At 39.0% G+C, this 20,908-nt stretch overlaps 2 protein-coding genes across 2 annotated transcripts in view; one reads left to right on the top strand and one right to left on the bottom strand.

The window, feature by feature from the left end:
- The window catches only part of LOC134794115 (syntaxin-binding protein 5-like), a 346,598-nt gene extending 335,233 nt beyond the window's left edge, over positions 1 to 11,365 (bottom strand). Inside the window, exon 1 of the mRNA XM_063765822.1 lies at positions 10,696 to 11,365. Coding sequence (XP_063621892.1) covers positions 10,696 to 10,818 — 123 coding nt within the window. The 5' untranslated portion in view covers positions 10,819 to 11,365. The remainder of the gene's footprint in view (positions 1 to 10,695) is intronic.
- A 1,145-nt stretch (positions 11,366 to 12,510) lies between these two features.
- LOC134794111 (oxygen-dependent coproporphyrinogen-III oxidase) lies at positions 12,511 to 20,145 on the top strand. Its single transcript, XM_063765818.1, has 9 exons — positions 12,511 to 12,715; positions 13,368 to 13,596; positions 14,935 to 14,997; positions 15,610 to 15,767; positions 16,620 to 16,750; positions 17,462 to 17,588; positions 18,255 to 18,418; positions 19,375 to 19,544; positions 19,921 to 20,145. The coding sequence occupies exons 1-9, from the start codon at positions 12,633 to 12,635 to the stop codon at positions 20,035 to 20,037; spliced, it is 1,242 nt and encodes a 413-aa protein (XP_063621888.1). The 5' UTR covers positions 12,511 to 12,632; the 3' UTR covers positions 20,038 to 20,145.
- Positions 20,146 to 20,908: the final 763 nt, after the last annotated feature.

Genomic DNA, 20,908 nt, shown 5'->3' with positions numbered 1-20,908 from the left:
TAAGATAATACACGACCGACCGCTCTAAAGGCATTTTAAGATAAATTAAATAAATGAGTATGAGTATGAATAAGAGTTTACATTTATGGCAAATGTCGACTCCATAGCTTGCTATTAGTCTTACCATGCGACAAAAACTCCGATGACTGCTGATGACACATAAAACGAAGGAAATTGTATCAATTTAGTAATTACTACATTTAACTGATGTCATGTAATTAAAGGCACCGATAATATCAAAACAAAACTATGACCGCTAACCACTATGTTCGTTCGTTCGTCTATCGGACTATCGCTATTACTAGTTCGCCGGACGATATTAGCATGTCAGTTGTTCGGAACTGTCAAATTTTACGTTTAACTGACAGGTTTATATCGTCCGGCGAACTGGTAATCTGTGGGCCCATTTAGGTGCAAACAGCAACACTCCTTGTACATCGATGGACCTTATTACAAGGCATAAGGTCCACCGGTGTACAGTTAACAGTGTGGGCGATGGTACAGTCGACGTCAAAGATATGTTTACATTTTTCGCCTTATTACGAAGGCATAAGGTTCAAAAGTGTAAACATATCTTTGACGTTGACTGTACACATTTCGAGCGGATAGACAGGCAAGTAGAACGAATTTACGATTCTTGATGTTCGCGGTAAAGCGGTGGTGGCCGAGTGGATATGACGTCCGACTTTCAATCCGGAGGTCGCCGGTTCAAATCCTGGCTCGTACCAATGAGTTTTTCGGAACTTATGTACGAAATATCATTTGATATTTACCATTTGCGTTTCGGTGAAGGAAAACATCGTGAGGAAACCTGCATACATTCCGCGAAGAAATTCAAAAGGTGTATGTGAAGTCCCCGATCCGCATTGGGCCAGCGTGGGGACTATAGCCCAAGCCCTCTTGCGAGTGAGAGGAGGCCTGTGCCCAGCAGTGGGACGTATATAGGCTGAATGATGATGATGATGTTCGCGGTTCGTAGGTGTATTTGTACATTTATTTATCGACCATACTATCGTCAACGTTAACTATTCCTAGGCCTTGGAGTAAAGACATAAGGTCCAACGATGGTGATGTTAGTAACTACTCACTACTAGTTACGAAGGTTGTGAACCACGAGTAGGCGAAAAGGTCAGCCAGAGAAACAAAATATAGACATTTTTATTTAAAATGGCACCGTTCGCGAGTGGACCTTCATAACGAACAAACACTGTTCGTAACGTATAGCTTAGACCATGTTGATCTAATGGTGCGACCAGACCTAGCGTTTCATGTTTGCTGAATATTACGCAGTTAATGCGAGCCTTGCACGAGTTGCGCTAATTAGGCTGCTTGTCTTCTGAGGTAGAGCGGAGCGGAGATGTGGATAATCAACAAATAGCATTGGTTGTGATACTTGTGATCCAGCGGAGCGGTCTGGCAGCCTCACGCCCGCAATCGTAAGAAAAACTTACTTGCACAGTTGCACACTCCCAGCGTATTCGCTAGATCTGGACGCGCCTTAAGGGGCCCATTGATTAACAGTCCGCCGAACGGTATCGGACTGTCAGTTACAACAAAATTTTGACAGTTCCGAACAACTGACAGGCCGATACCGTCCGGCGGACTGTTAATCAGTGGGCCCCTTAACTCGTAATTTTAACATATATTAGGCGCCATTCATTTATTGCGTAAGACTATTTAGGGAGGGAGGGGGTTCGAGCATATCTTATTTTTTCTTACAAGGGGGAGGGAGGTTTTCATAGTTCTTACGTAAGATCACAACCATGCGATTTTTTTTAATTTATATGAAATTTATAATAATACTTCCACACTCTATGCTATCAAAAACGGTGCAGAGTTAGCTTAAACGGGCTCCAGTACCTTTGTAGGTACAAATAACATTCCAAAAAACAAACCAAACGTATATACTCATTTCTTCCTTTAGATTCTTACGTAATATATGGTAATATAGGGGGGAGAGGGCTCAGCCTATTCTTATTTTTTCTTACATAGGGGAGGGCGGGAGTCAAAAACTGGCAAAAATCGCCTTACGTAATATATGAATGGTGCCCTATCAAGCAACGATCAGTCGCGTCGTAGTAGGCTGGTCGCGGTTAGAGCAAGGATCGATTGCAACTTCGCTTATATATTGCCTAAATTGAAATCAGTATTTGACTATAGGTAAAAAATAAAACAATTAGAGTTTAATAAGACGATAGCAATAAACGATGTGATTTCACCCCACTTTTCCTACAAACGGAACGCAAGGTCATTAAACACCCTTCATATAACACATGAATAAAGATTCGCATGAAACGGAACGTGTTTTATTAAATTCCATTCTTATCAAGCGTTGAGCGCTACGCCGTTCCCGACACTCACCAAGCAAATTTCGAATTTCAAACCAGATAAACGAGATCTCAGCAGGCCTATTATGGATGGCTTGATCCACGTGACAAAATATCCGTCACTTTTTAACGCAGCGCGATTGAGTGACGAATACCGTTTTATCACGCTGTCACGTAGATAGGAAGGACCATCATATCCGTACTGGTAACGCATAAAGGGATTACATACACCCACTCTACATATCCTTTTTAGGAAACTCTCTCCTGAAAAGGACAAAGGAAGGTACATGTTGTTTCCCTGTTTTTCTTTAATTAAGCAAGATAACAGAAAGTGTCCAGCGGAAGGATAGAAGGATACATAAAACTACCCTATATAGGTTTATACCTTTTCAAAGGAAAAGTAATAGTATTTCATATGAATCTATATGAAATACACGCTTCATCCCACCCCGAATACAATAAACCTCACCCGCAGCGACCGATTGCATACAATCTGTCAGAATCTCGGTTCGATAAATAACGCGATAACAGAAAGTTCAAAATGCCAATGTAAGTATACCTATAGTGTAACCTATAGTGAGTATAGTGCAATGTACGGGTGATTGTCAATTTCAGTGCCTAATATATTTTTCATCACACTTGCTCGGAAAAGATGTATTTACACGTAGGGCTTGCGGGCGGGAAATTGAATTTTTCGCCCTAGGGCGGAAAAAATCTTTTCCGAGCAAGTGTGATGAAAAACACTTATTTACACGTAGGGCTTGCGGGCGGGAAATTGAAATTTTCGCCCTAGGGCGGAAAAGTGTTTTATACAGAAGTTTGTTTTTATTAATTCTCCTTTTTTTCCTTACAAGTGTGATGAAAAACATTGTGTGTGCCACGGGCGGTAAAGAAATTCCGAACTCGTGAACATTTTAAGCCCTCGCTTCGCGTCGGGCTTAAAATTGACACTCGTTCGTAATTTCTTATTTCCCGCCCTTAATACACAATGTACTATACAGTACATATGGTCCTATTTTCCCGCACTAGTGCGTAAAATTTCGTGCATATGTCAAAAGTATAAAGGGCCATATGTACTGTAAAACGTTGTACGATACACGTGCGAATATTCCTCTTTTCCGCACTTGTATCATAAATAACTATTTTAACACTGCCCTAAGAAAGTTGATGTTGATGCGTATACAAACATGTCTTGCGCGCATAGACGCTAAAACGATTTCCATACATACCATGGCTAATCCGCCCTGTCTGTGGCATAAGTCTGTAGAGTCGACGTAAGAATGGGCGAAAGGATAGATATTGTTTGTTTATTTATTTATTACAAAACATATAAGTATTACAGTTTAAAAACCAGATATAATAACCCCTATGGTCATTACAGGTCAAAATTCAAAAGACCAAACGTATACTGGTCTACTCTAGACGATTGGTCGACATATGACTATAATAAAAGACCTGTTTTGCTATGGCGTCGTGAATCAATATGGCGGCGCCATTGTACCATCGTACACAATGTCAATTGACTTTTGGTAAACCTTATTGCAAGGGAATACGGTTCACCGATGACCAGTTAATGTTAGAAGTGTGTTCGCGATTCAACGATTTTACTACAATAATGAAACTTGTATAAATGGGTACGGACAATCGGTCGCTAGCATTGGATCTGTTTTGTGTGTTCAAAAACCTGAGGCATAATGTTATACGGACTAGCTGCAGGTAAACAGTTGGAAAACTTTAACTAATTATTTTCACCTAATATCGACCCAACAGTACGCATTTATTTTGTGCTTAGTTCTTTCAAATAAAACACAATCCTAACTAGTTGTGGTGCTAGAAAGCATTTTAACAATTTGCATTTAGAATTTCAAATTTTAAAACGAACCGATAAATTCAACTTCCATTTCGATTCAATGCACAAGCACAACAAATACTCCTTTCTCTTCTTTAATTTAAGAACCTACGGTAAATACCGCGGGAATAGAGCATTTCACCGATACTTCAGCTCTCGCAATAATACATCTTAAAACCATTGAAAGACTCAACATTATTTAATGTTCAGTTTACATAAAAGATTTTCTAGAATTGAAGAAAAATACTCAAAAGATGTAAAAACTTGATAAAATCGAAAACATGACATAAAGGGATCGGAATGACACGAAATACGAATCAATCAATGAAAAGTACAAAGGAATGAACGAAGATTGCTTGGCGTAGGGCTAAAATACGTATTTCTAAAGTATTGAGAAGAACCGAGTTAGATAAAACCGGGCAAGTGCGAGTCGGACTCGCGCACGAAGGGTTCCGTACCATAATGCAAAAAAAAAAAACGGAAAAATTTGCAACAAAAAAAAAACGGTCACCCATCCAAGTACTGACCACCCCCGACGTTGCTTAACTTTGGTCAAAAATCACGTTTGTTGTATGGGAGCCCCATTTAAATCTTTATTTTATTCTGTTTTAGTATTTGTTGTTATAGCGGCAACAGAAATACATCATCTGTGAAAATTTCAACTGTCTAGCTATCACGGTTCGTGAGATACAGCCTGGTGACAGACTGACGGATGGACAGCGAAGTCTTAGTAATAGGGTCCCGTTTTACCCTTTGGGTACGGAACCCTAAAAAAATAACTGTTCCAAATTTTAGGTACCTACAACAAACGGTCTCTGAGAAAAATGCATTTAACTGATTTGCAAGACCGAGGTGATCCTATAAGTGTTCCGTGAACAAAGTTTTGCACGAAACACTAATTAATTACATTACTTTACTTAGGTTTTTTTTAGCTTTAAAAGGTTTTGCATAATTTAAGTCATGTTAGTATTTTGCATAGGATCTTAAGACCAAACCAAAAGCAAAAGTGCTATGACCGCAGTTCCGATTTGATGATTCTGATCTGCAAATAATGAAAAAAATCGCAAAAATCCTGATGTTTTATCACCCAAACCTACATTCCACCCGAATCGGTCATAAAAATGAAAATATATATTGTAAAGGACAATGAAAATGGAGGCAGATGAACAATCTCAATAATGCATCGTCATTCGTAGCTCAGCGGCCATATAATGCTTGTCATGGTTGTACATTAGATGCATATTAAACACATATGTAAAACCATTTCTTCAGAAACATTTTACAAGTATCAAATTGAAATAGAATACAGAAAATGAATCGAATTCATCGAAATAAGTAATCCTATGAGTTTAAAAATTAATCGCAACAGAAACAAGTTAATGACAAGTTCTTATTCTATTCTTTTATATTAATGCACATCAAGACGATTTTCACGAGCTAAAACTCAATATTCCTCAATGAGTTGTTCTAACAAATTTTTTCTGTGTCCATGCAAGTATACATTTAGTGGTAGGGCTGTAGAATAGTGCCTATCATCCGCCTAATATTGTAAAGAGAAGTTTGGTCCAGTTTCCCTACTCCATCATGTAGATAACCTACACAAAGTTTGTGATATTCATCTATACAGTTTGGCTATGTAGAATATCTAGTTGTACCTATGCTCTTTACATACGTAGGTATTCTTAAGGATTCTACTAGATATTGCTCATTTCGTCGGGTGACAAGCAAAAGTCACTAACTAACACCATTGAAATTATTCCATTGTTTTCATAGTATTAATAACCCCGGAACTTGCAAATGTCAGCCCATAGAAAGAGTTAACAGTTTTACATATCTTGGCATGAAAATCGATGAAAACTTCTCCTGGACGACTCATGTAGATTTCATTAGTAATAAATTAAGAATACTTTTAAGCATATTTTACCATCTTAGTTTTAAAGTTCCTGTTAGCACGTTGAAATGTATTTATACTTCTTTAGTAGAGTCTATTATTAGTTACGGTCTTGACTGCTATGGCCTCACGTTTAAAACAAACATAGATAAATTAGAAATGTTACAAATCCGTTTTCTAAAACTACTAGTTAATAAAAAGATAAAATACAGTTGCAAATCTGACTACAGACAATTATTTAAATTATGTAAAATTTTACCAGTGGGAATAAAACTTAAATATATGTTAGCTATAAACAGTCATGGCAGCCAGGAACACAGAGATCTAGTCAAACATAGTCATAATACCAGAGCACTAACTGCGGGCAAATATGAAGTACCTAGGGTGTATAATTATTACGGCGATAGGACACTTAAGAAACGTTTACCCTATTTACTGAATACTTTGCCCGCGGACATAGTCAAAGAGCCCAAAAAAAGTAGATTTAAAAATAGTCTAAAAAGGTATCTCCTGAATACTCTATAGGAGATGTGTTGTTACCCTACAGAGTATTCATGACATACCTACTTACCTAAGTATTTTAACTCCCAAATGTAAACCTATTATAATATTTAAATTTTATTAAGTATAGTATAGTGAGACTCCACAGTCAAACTAAATGTAGTTTTGTGGAGCATTGTCCTTACAAAAAAGTTGTAACTTCTTGTATAATAAATAACTATAATAAAATAAATTGGACAATAAACCGTGTTACAAGTGTAATAAAGTGCATTGTTACTTTAATTTTTTGATAGTATTACTTAGTGACTTTTGCTTGTCACCCGACGATTTATTACTGTATGTCTTTCTTCGGCATCCTCTTTTATAATGTTACTAGCGATCCGCTTCGCACGGGTTACATAAAACCTTTACAAATTATACACCTAAACCTTCCTCAAGAATCACTCTATTGATAGGTGAAAACCGCATAAAAATTTGTTCAGTAGGTTTGAGTTTATCTAACATACATACACACAAACAGACAGACGCGGCGGGGGACTTTGTTTTATAAGGTGTAGTGATTTGCACGTATGTAATCCCTCGCAACGTCCTGCCCTCCAGCGAGAACCCTTTTACGAAGTTACAAATATTTTTACTATTAAGCTTCATTTGTTCAAACCTACTTGATAAATTCTCCAATAAAGAATTTTCCATTTAGAATCAGATAAGTTACTAATTGGAATCATATTGGATTGAATTCAGAAGCATTAACATCGCCAACATCGGTTTTAAGCCCCTGCTACACGATCGCCGACAAGCCTTCTAACCTTGGTCTGTCCTTGGACAGTTTTGGTCAAATTTTGTTGGTAACAACTGTCTACACGGTCCGGGACAGACCAAGACCACGCGGTTTGAAGGCTTGTCGGCGACCGTGTAGCAGGGGCTTTATTCGCCAACAAACTGTTTAGTTTGGCGAAACTTTTGTATACCTAAACATAAGTATATTTTTTTAAATAAATAAATTAAAAAAAAAAATTTAGTTATTTTTATTACACATCGAAATAAATTAATATTATAAATGTCGTTGTTATACAAAACACTTGGATTGCAAAACGATTTATCATACATTATTTCAACAGCAAAAAGCAATAATGGTTAAACATGATAAACATATTTTTTCCTTCCTTATAATGTACATTATGAATCTTCAGTGCATATCGACGGTCTCCTACATATGTTTAGGAAAATTAATATTTTTTATAAAGTTTATGATTATTGTCACAGAATACCAAAACAAACAAACAAAGAAAGGACCTTTGTCTGTAGGTTTATGGTGAAGGGAAATATCGTAAGAAAGCGGACTCATAAAAAAGGTATAAGTACCTAGTTTTCCCAACTGGGTTAGAAAGTCAGATGGCTATCGTTTCCGTAAAAACTAGTGCCAGTGTTGATTATTGGGATTAGTTTGCCATTTGCCAAAAGCGGAACCCAGTAGGACAGAGAATATAGAGCTATTTTAATATACAGCCAGTACGGCTACCACCAGTTTTGACATTGACATAACGCTCACGTTTACGTAACTTACTTTCTATGCATCTCGCTCGTACTCGCATATGCGAGCAATAGTGCAAGCGAGATGTACAGAAAGTAAATTACGTAGACGTGAGCGTTATGTCAATGTTAAAACTGATGGTAGAGGCTCTGGACGCTGAATGGGGAGTACTCTGCTTTTGTTCCATCGAGTCGTAAATCGATTTCATTCTTGGATTTTAAAGGCGTATCCAGACTAGTAAATTTTTCGCCAATCTGATTAAATTGGCCGATCGAATCAAGACGTGCGGACGCAAACGCCAATTTGGCTCACCGAATTCAACCGCCGATAATGACCGAATTACCGATAAAATGAGGTGCGGACGCAAGAATACCAATTTGTGACGCCAGTATTTTCGTTCTGGGTCATTTTTTCAATGGGGTTGGCCGGTGGAAGTTTTTAGCAGATGGCGCCATCATAGCTTGCCCTGTCAATCCCTAGAATTGTGTCAAATTTTTGTTTTTTTAATACCCTGGATGCCAGCCCTTTAAGCCAAATCTCATAGAAAAAGGGGCAAGCTATGATGGCGCCATCTATGCAAACCTTTGACAGTTGCCAACCCCATTTAGAGGGCTCTAATATCACCATAAATCTAAAATTGGTGATTAAATTGGAGATTGACGCCAATTGCATTTCTGATCAAATCGGTCGATTTGATCATCCCGTCTGGATACCGCTTATAGGATTCATTCAAAATTCTAAAAGTTTTTTCGCCCCTATGGCTACACTAGACCCGAAGAAATCAAATCAAAAGTATTCGATTTACTTAACTAAAACTTTTCCTCTGAAACTGTAGACATGTTGGCACAGAAACCTATTTTAAAACTTTTGAAACACACATATATCTTCAGTACGAGACAGCTCAATCGATACTAGGAGAAACGAAAGAAAGTTCAACGAAAGGGACATTTCACTGCGAATATTTTATAAAGTGTTGCCAAAAAACTGGCTGGACTTTCTTTCAATACGGAGGTTGACTCCGTTGACTCTATTTAACCTATTTGAAACATACCCTGTACGTACACACAGCAGTAGAAAATTTTCGTAAAAACGTAGTTATTTTCTCACAGAATATCGTAAATAACTTGACCGTGACGTCACATATGTCTGTGTAATCCATGTTTCATATAAACTCTATTAAGTATAGGGTTTAATCGTTTTTTACAGTTCGTAAAAATAAGCTCATTTGACTTGTTAGTCAAACACGCAATTTGCAGACAGTAAGGCCTAGAAACACGACTGATAGCTTTTAATTGAGTCTAACGAACCCTAACTCGCCGTGATTGGATGGGAGCTAATTATCCAAGACTTGTATCTCAAAAAAAGTTGCTACAACTTTTCTTGTTGAAGTTACAACTTAAATAGTAGGTCTAGTAACTTTTTTAATAAATGATTGCCTCTGGAAGTAAGAGACTTTCGATATTTCGAGGCATAACTTTTTTATTTCAACAAAAGCCGTCGGCAAGTCCAAGAAAAAGTGATAACTTTGTTAAATAACTGTTACATCAATAATACCCAATACGTAGGTAACGAATGTTATAATTCGATCCCAAATAGAATGGAATATTCTTACCAAAACTACCTAAGATTACATTAGAGGAAAATCACGGAAGAGTTTGGCCAAGTTACTTGTATTTCTATTCGCAGAAGCTATCCCAAGTTGAACCAATTACGTTCAAGATCTCATTTAGAAAATGGGAACATGTAACTTCTAAAAGCCTTCCCCTGTCCGCAATCTTCAGGCTGATTAAAAAAGGAAAATTCTGTATAATTACGTCTATAGCGACGACATTAATGCCCCAGTTTGATTAAAACGAAAGTAGGTACTGGATGCCGTGACTTAGGAAAGAAAATTTTCTAGGAAAAGTTGGAAGAAAGAAACGTGTGGCCACATTCATCATTATGTCGCTAAAACCTTGAGCCAAACTATCCAATACCGCTGAACAAATATTGTGTGATTTCGTTCGTGTTTGTCTTATAAATAAAGGATATCGAGGAAACCTGTTTGGGCGTTCGATCAACATGTGACATATTCAGAGCGCCAATGTTTTTTTCTAGGGCGAAACAAAGGGCGCAGGCATTATTGAATGCAGCGCATATCTAATCTGTTATCAGTTCAATATGATCGTTATTCTGCGTGTAGGTACGCGATAAAACAAATATATCCACGAAACTATCGCCCTACGGAAACGCTGATGGGCTACAATTTGAAACCATGTCCAAGGTCGCTCCGACTAAACAGATTATGTTTATATTATGCTAACAAAGATGGTCAAGGTTACAGTACGTAATCAAATAACGGTAATCACGTTCGCATGCTCGACGCGTTTGTGGTTGAGCGACCCGTCAGGCACACGCGGGGCTCCGCAGAGCGCTCGTCTCGCATCATTTCCTCAAGAAAACGTCAGTGTGGTCGCTCGCGAGGTTTTGTTTTGGTATCGTGTGTCAACGTTCGGTAGTTTACACAACAAGAGCGCCACGCGATCGCAGCTAAGCCGGTTATAAATACGGCACTCGTAGTGCGTTATCGCGGGCGCGATAACAAACACAGACTCACCTTTTTGATCTGGAAGTGGTCGGAGCGTAGAGTCTCCTGGATCTCCTGCTCGGTCCCGCGCGGCGCCGCCTGCACGCTGCTGCGGAACCCGTCCAGCACCCCCTTGAACGTGAACTTCTTCATCGCGAAAAGTGCCTCTAGTGGCGCGGATCCTTTGTCCGAAGGCCGCTAGCGCGGGCCGCGGCTACATCACAGCCGTGCCTCCGCCGCGGACCGCGAGCCGGTTTTGGCGGAGGAAGGTCGCTCGCTCCCGCGCTCCTCGCCGCGCTACTGCGCAGGGCCGCCCGGGCCGCCGCCGACGCCGACACGCGCCCGCCACGTCAAAGACCACGACGATCGACGAAAACTAGGCGAGGCACCGCCTCCGGAATGTACGGCAATGCGGCGCCGATGGCGGATCGATAACGCGCAGCACAGGCGCACTGCCTGACACGCCGTCACACGGACTGCCCGCGGAGGCGATCACACTGGCTGGAGAAAGCGCGGCGCGAACGATCGATGTCTCTGCCGCAAGCGGAAAAGAGATAAGCGCATATTGCGCATACAGGCCGTGTTGCGGAGGCGTAGGCGGCCTAACAGCTGATATTGATAACTAGTTCCAACTGCGGTCACTAGAGGCGCACGCAACGCAAACAAAACGAGAGGCATTAATATACAGCCAATATAGTGCTCGGACCAACTCGATACTATTATCGCGTCGGCCATACTTTCTACATTGGGCGCTTTTATGAGCTTTTATACTTTATCATGGTTGCACTCTGGTACGACACGATTTATCGTCACGACCACGACATAGCAGGGGATCAAAATGTATATATTATGGTTCACTTTTATACTACCTATTGTTGATGGTCGATGATATCGTGCAAGATTTACCATTAAAATGACAGTACTTTTGTATACAATCTGCATACAATCGCATACATTTTGGTATGCTTTGTCATAACGATAAATTCATCGTTACCGTAGAACGTAGACGACTATGATAAAATATGAAAACGCACATTATATCTACAATGTACAGACAACCGCAGAGATAGTTGTCCCCGACTGCAAACAAATTGCTATACAGTGGTGGGGGGGGGGGGGTCACTTATATCTGCAGCTGACTTTACATGGATTATTGCGTCATGCGTAGATGAACTGTGGCCTGGGGCGATAATCAGCTGAGGACAGTTTTAATACGTTATTAATCCAAGCCTACATACCTTTTTTCTCTAATTTTGATCATGTGTACAGTACATTTTACGACTCCTTAGCTAGTGAGTCTAGTGAGAGTGAAAACCTTTTGGGACTCAACAAAATCAACTCACATACAGCTAAATTAAAACAAGCTTTGCTCCCACCTAGTTTTCTCAGTAGCAGCACAGAATAAATAATAGTACTAGGTACACAAGACTCACTCTCTAACAAAACGCGTCTGTTACGATCGGCACAGATATGGCCGCTAGGTGGCGACAGCGCCACGCGCGTCTTATGGCTTTCCCCAAAATTGGGGCGGAACGGATGTACTTTTAGCTACCTGTAGCAAAGCGACGAAATCGCAGAGTGAGCCACGCCTGGTAGCAGCAGCAGTAGCAGTTAGTCTGCAATGAAAAGTGAACAAATGATTATTAGGCTGAGTGATTCAGGTTTGAGCAAAATTGGTATGGCGTGAGGGATGATAACGATATTGCATTGCCTAAAAATTCCTTGTCCACTAAAGGAAGCAGATTATTATAGCCGATGAAGCCTAGTCATAAACAGGGAGATTGGGCCGTGCATTATTTGGCTCCGCATTAACCAGACTTAAAAAAAAAAACACTGACAGCTGTCAAACCCATATGTCTTTCATTTGTCACTGTCTCTTGTCAGCCAGGCGCGATATTATGGCGAAATCTTTCATCGTACCTAGTACACCACCATAATCAGTGAATTTTATTCCAAATTACACCAAAATGTCTTTCAAAATTGTGACTAGAAGTCTCGGTACACTCAGTTATGTAGGGAGTTATAAAAAGTTCCGCGACCGGCCTATTAAGTGAGTTATTCAATTGTTTGCATTCTTTATAATGTTTTGTAAACATTTTTATCTTCATTGCGGTAAAGAATTATTGTGAAATAGCTTCATTGTTCAGGTGACTACGTGATTTATGTATCGTATATGCAAATCTATTCCAATAGATTAGCATATTCCTCGGTTAAATCACTTTCTAGTCGTAATGGCGGCGAAACCGATTCGTCATTTTGACTTTAAAAGTATTCTGATGATAAGTGATTAATATTATCAGATAATAGCATTAGATGCTGATAACTTGCTCAAGTTTCTTACAAAGACACAAACAAATTATTCACTATTTTAACCTATTTTTTCGTTTTAAAATGATCAGCAATCAAATCATCCCTGGTTTTGTGTTTATGGGAAGAGAAGGCTTTGGTTCAGTTTTAAACATTAATAGTGTATTTTTCTTAAAAATACCTAAATCAGATCATGTGTTAAGGGAAAATGAGATAAGAGTGAATGATTTCATTGTTTAGTTGCTTAAGGAAATAAAAGGAAAATATAAATAATATCTTGACAGAGTAATTTTTCAATGTAGGTACTTATAATCAATATGTCTTGTCAGGACAATACACAGTATACAGGTATACTGTGTATATGTGACATCAAAGACATTTACTTATATTTCCAGATCATACTGCGCAGCAATCCTCGGCGCCGGCTACATAGCCTATACTCAGCACAGAAACAACCAAACTCAATGTAAAGAGCTCCTCCAACTCAAGAACTACATGGCGGAGCCGGTCACTCCAGTTGAGGAGTTGGAGAGGAACGCTGACACCATGAAGGCACAGATGGAGATGCTGATTATGAGGATACAGGCGGAGTTCTGTAGGGCTTTGGAGGGTGAAGAAGATAAGGTCACTTGTTCATTAGCTTATAATAACCCTTCAAGTGGCAGGCCGCCGGCTCGTGGTCGTTTGCTTTAATTAAATTTAAAATTTGACTAATTAATATAAAGTTTAATTTCCAACTACTGAAAAGTGACGTTGCCACTTGAAGGGATAAATAAATATAAATAAATAAATGTTATAGGACAATTTTTACACAGATCAACCTAGTCCCACAGTAAGCTCAATAAGGCTTGTGTTGTGGGTACTAGACGATGATATATATAATATTATACACAATACACATATATACATAGAAAATATCCATAACTCAGGAACAAATATTTGTGATGAACACACAAATAAATGCCCTTACCAGGATTCGAACCCGGGACCTCCTGCTTTGTAGGCAGGGTTACTACCGACTAGGCTAGGAGGCCGTTATAATAGTAAGAACCTACAGTTGTAGTATGTTCTACAAGGATTAACAATGTAAACAAAAAACATGTGACTCAGTTATTCTGCCAATGACATTAATTCCATATATGGAATATGCTGTCACAAGGTTTTTGGTGTGACTGAGATTGTTTTGAGATCCTTATGGAATGGACTATAGTTCAAATTGTTATGTTATGGCTCATAAGGATAGTATTTATTAGAGATGCCATGCCGTAGAGATCAGAACAGTGGTTTTGGCCGAATATTCGGTCCCTCTCACGGCTGCAGTATTCGGCGACCGCATATTCAGCATAACATGCGAACATTTTGAGTCACATTAATTATGAAAACAGTTCACTAACAAAGCACAATATTTGCTAAGATTTAACTTTTGTTGTTCAGAACTAGTGAATGACAAAAATAAAATTATTTGTAATCAATAAATTCTCAAAAACAGGGTCATCATCATCATATTTCACAACTTTCCAAGCAAACATGTCAAAATAAAGTATAGTGGTTTCCAGTTATTTTTATTGTGTAATTTTTATTTTTAGGTAGATGCAACAGATATTCGGCCGAATAGTGGGCAACATTCGGCCGAATACCGAATATTCGTGGCATCTCTAGTATTTATTAATATTATGATAATAGATATTTATATATCTTTTCTTCTGATTCGTTACACTTTGTAATATTGGGGTGTAAGGCTTGAATAACAATCTTCCAATAAAATGCTCTTTGTTTCTCAAAAAGGCTGCTAGCTTGAAAAAAGCTACCTTATTGTGGCTTTTTGAATTTTTTTCTTTTTGTTTCCATAAAGTTTGCTCCATAGAAAATTTTACATTTGATTCAGCACAATTCACCTTTACCATTCCATTTAACACAAAGTACCTAATTTAGTGACAGTTAATAATGTGTATTCATCCATAGGCATGGGTGGACGAAAAAGTTGAAGAATCAGATTTTGAGGAAGAATTATTAATGATATGGCCGGTATGATTTACAAATCAGTATTCCCTAATATATAATAATTTCATTCCTGCTTGTGGATCATAACAAATAGTGTTTTGATTAACATTAATTTACCTTTTATGTCTTGTAGTTTACCCATGACCTGCGCTGCGCCTAGTTGATATGATATCATACATATGAATTCTCCTACATTTTTATAACACCTACACATCTGCTTATCCTCACTAGGAAGACATAAATATATCACATACTTCCTCTTCCGTGCAAGAACCAGGCTATACCTAAATTGTATCATTAAAAAAAAGTCAGATATTCGGGACAATAAGGTTGACTCCACTCAATAGTGACTAATCGTTTTGACATTTCGTAAAAAGAAGCTGATTTTACTTGCACCTCATCCTATGTCATTGATTAACATTATTATAAAATCCATGTGAAATGTATTATACATTATAAAGCCTGACCTGTGCCCTGTTTATCAAAAGCTTGTAACTTGTAATACAAGTGGAAGTCCCTTTTTGACAGCTTTTGTTAGAAAGGGACTTCCACTTGTATTACAAATTACAAGTTTTTGATAAACAGGGCACAGGTATACCTGGTAAGGCTTTACTTATAATTTGAAATTATTTTCAGGACGCAAAATTCAAAGTGGACCGTTGGGAGCGGCCCGAAGGCGGCGGTGGTATAACCTGCGTTTTACAAGACGGACGAGTGTTCGAGAAGGCCGGTGTTAATATATCCGTTGTCTCTGGGACACTGCCGCCAGCTGCTGTGCAACAGATGAGGAGCAGGTTTGAACCTTATGTGCTACTATATTAGGTTGAAAATCCAAAGTAGAGCCGTTGGGAGCGGCCGGAAGGCGGCGGTGGTATAACCTGCGTTTTACAAGACGGACACGTGTTTGAGAAGGCCGGTGTTAACATATCCGTTGTCTCTGGGACACTGCCGCCAGCTGCTGTGCAACAGATGAGGAGCAGGTTTGAACCTTATGTGCTACTATATTAGGTTGAAAATCCAAAGTAGAGCCGTTGGGAGCGGCCGGAAGGCGGCGGTGGTATAACCTGCGTTTTACAAGACGGACGCGTGTTTGAGAAGGCTGGTGTTAACATGTTCGTTGTTTCCGGTACACTGCCGCCGCCAGCGGCTATACAGCAGATGAGGAGCAGGTTAGAAGAAACTCGCAAGTTTTGTTAGCTCGGCAGAGCACCCGTTCGGTATCCCGGTTGCGCGGGTTCGAGTTTCACCCCAGGCACTGAACTATACCTTTTTTTACAAACGTCTGTGCTTATAGTTCGTTTTTATAGTATAAGAAAGAAGGTAAGCGATCTTGACATGTCTTTTAATTGAAAAACGCTTTTTTTTAATCAGTAACTATTACTTAATGAAAGCAGAAGAATATAAATGGTCGTATTCGATTCATAATTGTTACATATTTGCCGTGACTTATTTTTAAAACGTGTTTTTCAATAAAAAGACACATCATCACATCAACATTGTTTACCTTATTTTAAATACTAAAAAAAACGAACTATAGTGCAAAATAAAGTGCATTTTTTACTTAGTTTAGTAAACATTTAAATTTAAATGTAGGTAGCTATTTAATCTTAATTTAAGTTGATTTTGACATATTGATTTGTGTCCAGGGGTAAAAATCTGGAGAACTCCGAGCTGCCATTTTTCGCGGCGGGAGTGAGCGCGGTCATCCACCCCAGGAACCCCATGGTGCCTACCATACACTTCAACTACAGATACTTTGAGGTGGAGGACAAAAATGGTACGTTTGTAAAAATCTGGAGAACTCCGAACTACCATTTTTCGCGGCGGGAGTGAGCGCGGTCATCCACCCCAGGAACCCCATGGTGCCTACCATACACTTCAACTACAGATACTTTGAGGTGGAGGACAAAAATGGTATGTTTTAATTTTTGTAGTGTGACTTAAACTTTTCTATTTTTCTGGTTAATGTCTGCTACTTAAGAGCTGTTTCCCACTGACGTCCAGTTTTTTGCGGGTACGGTTTTTTGCAGGATCCCGTTTTCTGTAGTATACATGCAGGATCCCGCAAACAGAATCCTCGTGTGAACGTTACTATATTAGCAATTCAGCACCTATACTACTAAAAAGGGATCCTGCAAAAACCGTACCCACAAAAATCTGGACGTCAGTGGGAAACAGCTCTAACGAGGAAAGGGGTTCACTAGGTCCACAAAAGCTGGGTGTGCGTGTTCGATTAATTAGCACCAAGCCGAGATACCTGTTTTGATGATTCAAAAAATAATATTTTTTTAAATCCTAAATAATATTGCAACAGATGATTTTATTGTAAATATCCATAGAAAAAAAAATTAGATAGGAGGTAAAATATAATCATAAAATGTATGTGAGATAAAAATTATAAAAAAGCCTCCTATAATCTTTGAACCATCATTGAAATGTATATACCTATTTAACTCGTGAAAAGTGAACGATACCTGTATTTGCGCAGGAGTACAATGGTGGTTCGGCGGTGGTACGGATCTCACGCCATATTACCTGAACGAGCAGGACGCGAGACATTTCCATCTCACTCTCAAGGCGGCTTGCGATGAGCACGACTCTTCATATTACGCTAAGTATGTTGACTGAACTTCATATTTCACCATTGGTGAAACCAAACAAGCCTAGCCTGCTTTTCCCAATCTAATCTCGAGAATGGAGGGGGGCACAAATTTTATATCTAAGCCTGGGAAAAGGGGGGTTCTGAATTTATCTTTTTTTTTCTTGCTCCTTTTCCGATTTGAAAAATGTTTTTATGTAGTTTAAATGGGAGTTTACTTAAAAGGCTAAAATATTAAAATAATTTGTAAGTCTTGATGTAATGTGAATTTACCGTGTTTCCGGGATGAAATCTTAAATAGTAACATAGTATGCTGGCAAACCACTTTTATAAGCGTGAAAAGCGCGAAAGGTTGTACTTCCATACACATTTTTATCCTCGGGCCTTATTCTACTGAGTACTGACAAATTGTTTAGACCAGACCATACCTATCACAGCTATAGACCGACAAGAAATTGTAGAAATTAAAAACTGGCAACATTGTAGTGTCGTCCCTTTCAAATCAATCTAAGAAAACGGGACGACACTACGATATTGCCACTTTTTAATTTCTACAATTTCTTCTCGGTCTCTAAGGAAACACTAAAACTTAACTAAAACAAAATAAAAGTTCTTTGTTTTAGTTTTTATCTAAAACTTCGGAAACAAAATAAAATTTTAAATTATAAACACTTTCTTTTAGATTCAAGAAATGGTGCGACGACTACTTCAACATTCCGCACCGCGGCGAGCGGCGCGGCGTCGGCGGCATCTTCTTTGACGATGTAGATTACCCCGACCAGGAGCGCGCCTTCGCCTTCGTGACCTCCTGCGCTGAGGCGGTCATACCAAGCTACATGCCTTTAGGTCAGTTTCCCGGCTAGATCAGTTGCCTAAATGCATTCCTCCATCCAAAAAACTATAGACATAACCGCTGAGGCGGTCATACCCAGCTACATGTCTTTAGGTAACAATGTGGATTTTCCCGACCAGAAGCGCGCCTTCGCCTTCGTGATCTCTTGCGCTGAGGCGGTCATACCCAGCTATTTGCCTTTAGGTCAGTTTCCCGGCTAGGTGAGATGCCTAAATGCATTCCTCCATCCAAAAAAAAACTATAGACATACCCGCTGAGGCGGTCATACCCAGCTCCATGCCTTTAGGTAAATAAGAGTAACAATATTAAGTGTATCTTCTTTGACGATGTGGATTACCCCGACCAGAAGCGCGCCTTCGCCTTTATGACCTCCTGCGCTGAGGCCCCAGCCCAGCTACATGCCTTTAGGTAACCATAACCAACCATAGAGAATGATACAGGCATTTTCTTTGACGATGTGGATTACCCCGACTAGAAGCGCGCCTTCGCCTTCGTGAACTCTTGTGCTGAGGCGGTCATACCCAGCAACATGCCTTTAGGTCAATTTCCTGGCTAGATGAGATGCCTAAATGCATCCATAAATAACTATAGACATATCCCGGCCAGCAACGAGTCTTTTCGTTCATTACCCGCTGAGGCGTTCATACCCAGCTACATGCCTTTAGGTAAGTAAGAGTAACAATATTAAGTGTATCTTCTTTGATGATGTGGAATTATCCCGACCAGAAGCGCGCCTTCGCCTTCGTGAACTCTTGTGCTGAGGCGGTCATACTCAGCTAAATGCCTTTATGTAATTTTACTAGGTCATCTAATTTGTATTTATAGTTCGGCAAAGCCAATTTGTCACTAGAAAAAGGCGCGAAATTCACAAATTTCTACAGAAGGTCGACCGACCTTTCATGCTAACTACTTTCCAATCAATTTCGCCAATTTTTTTAAATGTTTACAGTTCAGAAACACAAAGACGACGCATACGGTTACTACGAGCGCCAATGGCAGTTGCTCCGCCGCGGGCGTTACGTAGAGTTCAACCTGATCTACGACCGTGGCACAAAGTTCGGCCTCTACACGCCGAATGCGAGATACGAGTCCATACTTATGTCGCTGCCGCTCAATGCTGTAAGTTTATGTATCTACTTGTTTACGACAGTTATAAGTTACTTAAATTTGAACCTGATCTACGACCGAGGCACAAAGTTCGGCCTCTACACGCCGAACGAGCGTGTATACTCGGACCTACTTATATGACTGTGTTCTATTTTCTACTCTATCTTAGGTAGCTATAGCGACCCGCCCCGGCTTAAACCTTAACCTTCCTCACTCTATTGATAGGTGAAAACCGCATGAAAATGCGTTCAGTAGTTTTTGAGTTTATCGCGAACATACAAACCGAAGAATATAAACAAACAGACAGACGCGGCAGGGGACTTTGTTTTATAAGATGTTTAGATAGGTATCTCAAACTAGCCTCCCAAACACTTTTCTTTTTTTACAGAAATGGGAGTACATGCACCAGCCGGCACCTGAATCCCCAGAAGCTAAACTCTTGAAAGTCTTAAAAGAACCCGTTGATTGGGTCTCAAAAACATCATCTTGGAGAAGTGCTGCCTAATTGTACTAAAAGTTTTACCCGGCTTGAACAAAATGGAGGAAATCGTTGGTATTTTGTAAGAAATATACATTTTACGCCAATAAATGGTGATTTTCAAAGTTTATTTTATTTTTGTGTTTCATTCATGCGAGTCGAATCACCTTTCCTTTCATAACACGCACGGAAAGCGAGTTATATTTTTTTTTTCGTGACTAACCTGTTTTATTCCCACCTCATGGGCATAATGTTGCTGTACAGAAAATAAAATAAAGGGTTGTTATGACAACATTGACTAGTGATGTGCAAAATTCTATTGTTTAAATAATCGATCATTGATTGTATAAAGTTAAAGAAAAAGGATTTGGAAAGTTATTATGGTTTCAAGTTACCTTGTTATCACGATTGTCACTATTGAAAACTATTATTTAAATTGTTATTCTTGTAAATGTAATCGTCTCTGTCTAATCTAAACTATCACAACTTTTTAAGCCTTGCCATTTTAGTTATCTGGATTTTTCAAAATTAAAATTTCAAATCTAAAATTAAGATTATATTTTTACAAGTAATGTCATAATAATATAACAATACAATACAAATACTCTTTATTGCACACCTCAATAAAAGAAGAGAATACAATATCAGATGCAGGGGGGCCATTTCGACTACAGGATAATTTCAACTAATCGAAATATCTTCCATGTTTGAACAATTAGGTTTCTCATTATACCATACGTCTAAACTGGGAAGGAGCGGAAAACAGAATAATTTATCAAAATAATAAAATATTACAATCGTTAAGTAATTATTTCTTGATTTCAATATTAACTGAACTCAAATAGGCAACTAAGGACTTAATACTTTGACAGGCTGACCTACCTAGCTGTTTACTTTT

This window comes from Cydia splendana, chromosome 10 (assembly GCF_910591565.1).
Source record: "Cydia splendana chromosome 10, ilCydSple1.2, whole genome shotgun sequence".
NCBI lineage: Eukaryota > Metazoa > Arthropoda > Insecta > Lepidoptera > Tortricidae > Cydia > Cydia splendana.
Note: the sequence above shows the minus strand (reverse complement) of the source record. Positions and strands in the feature narration are given on the sequence as shown.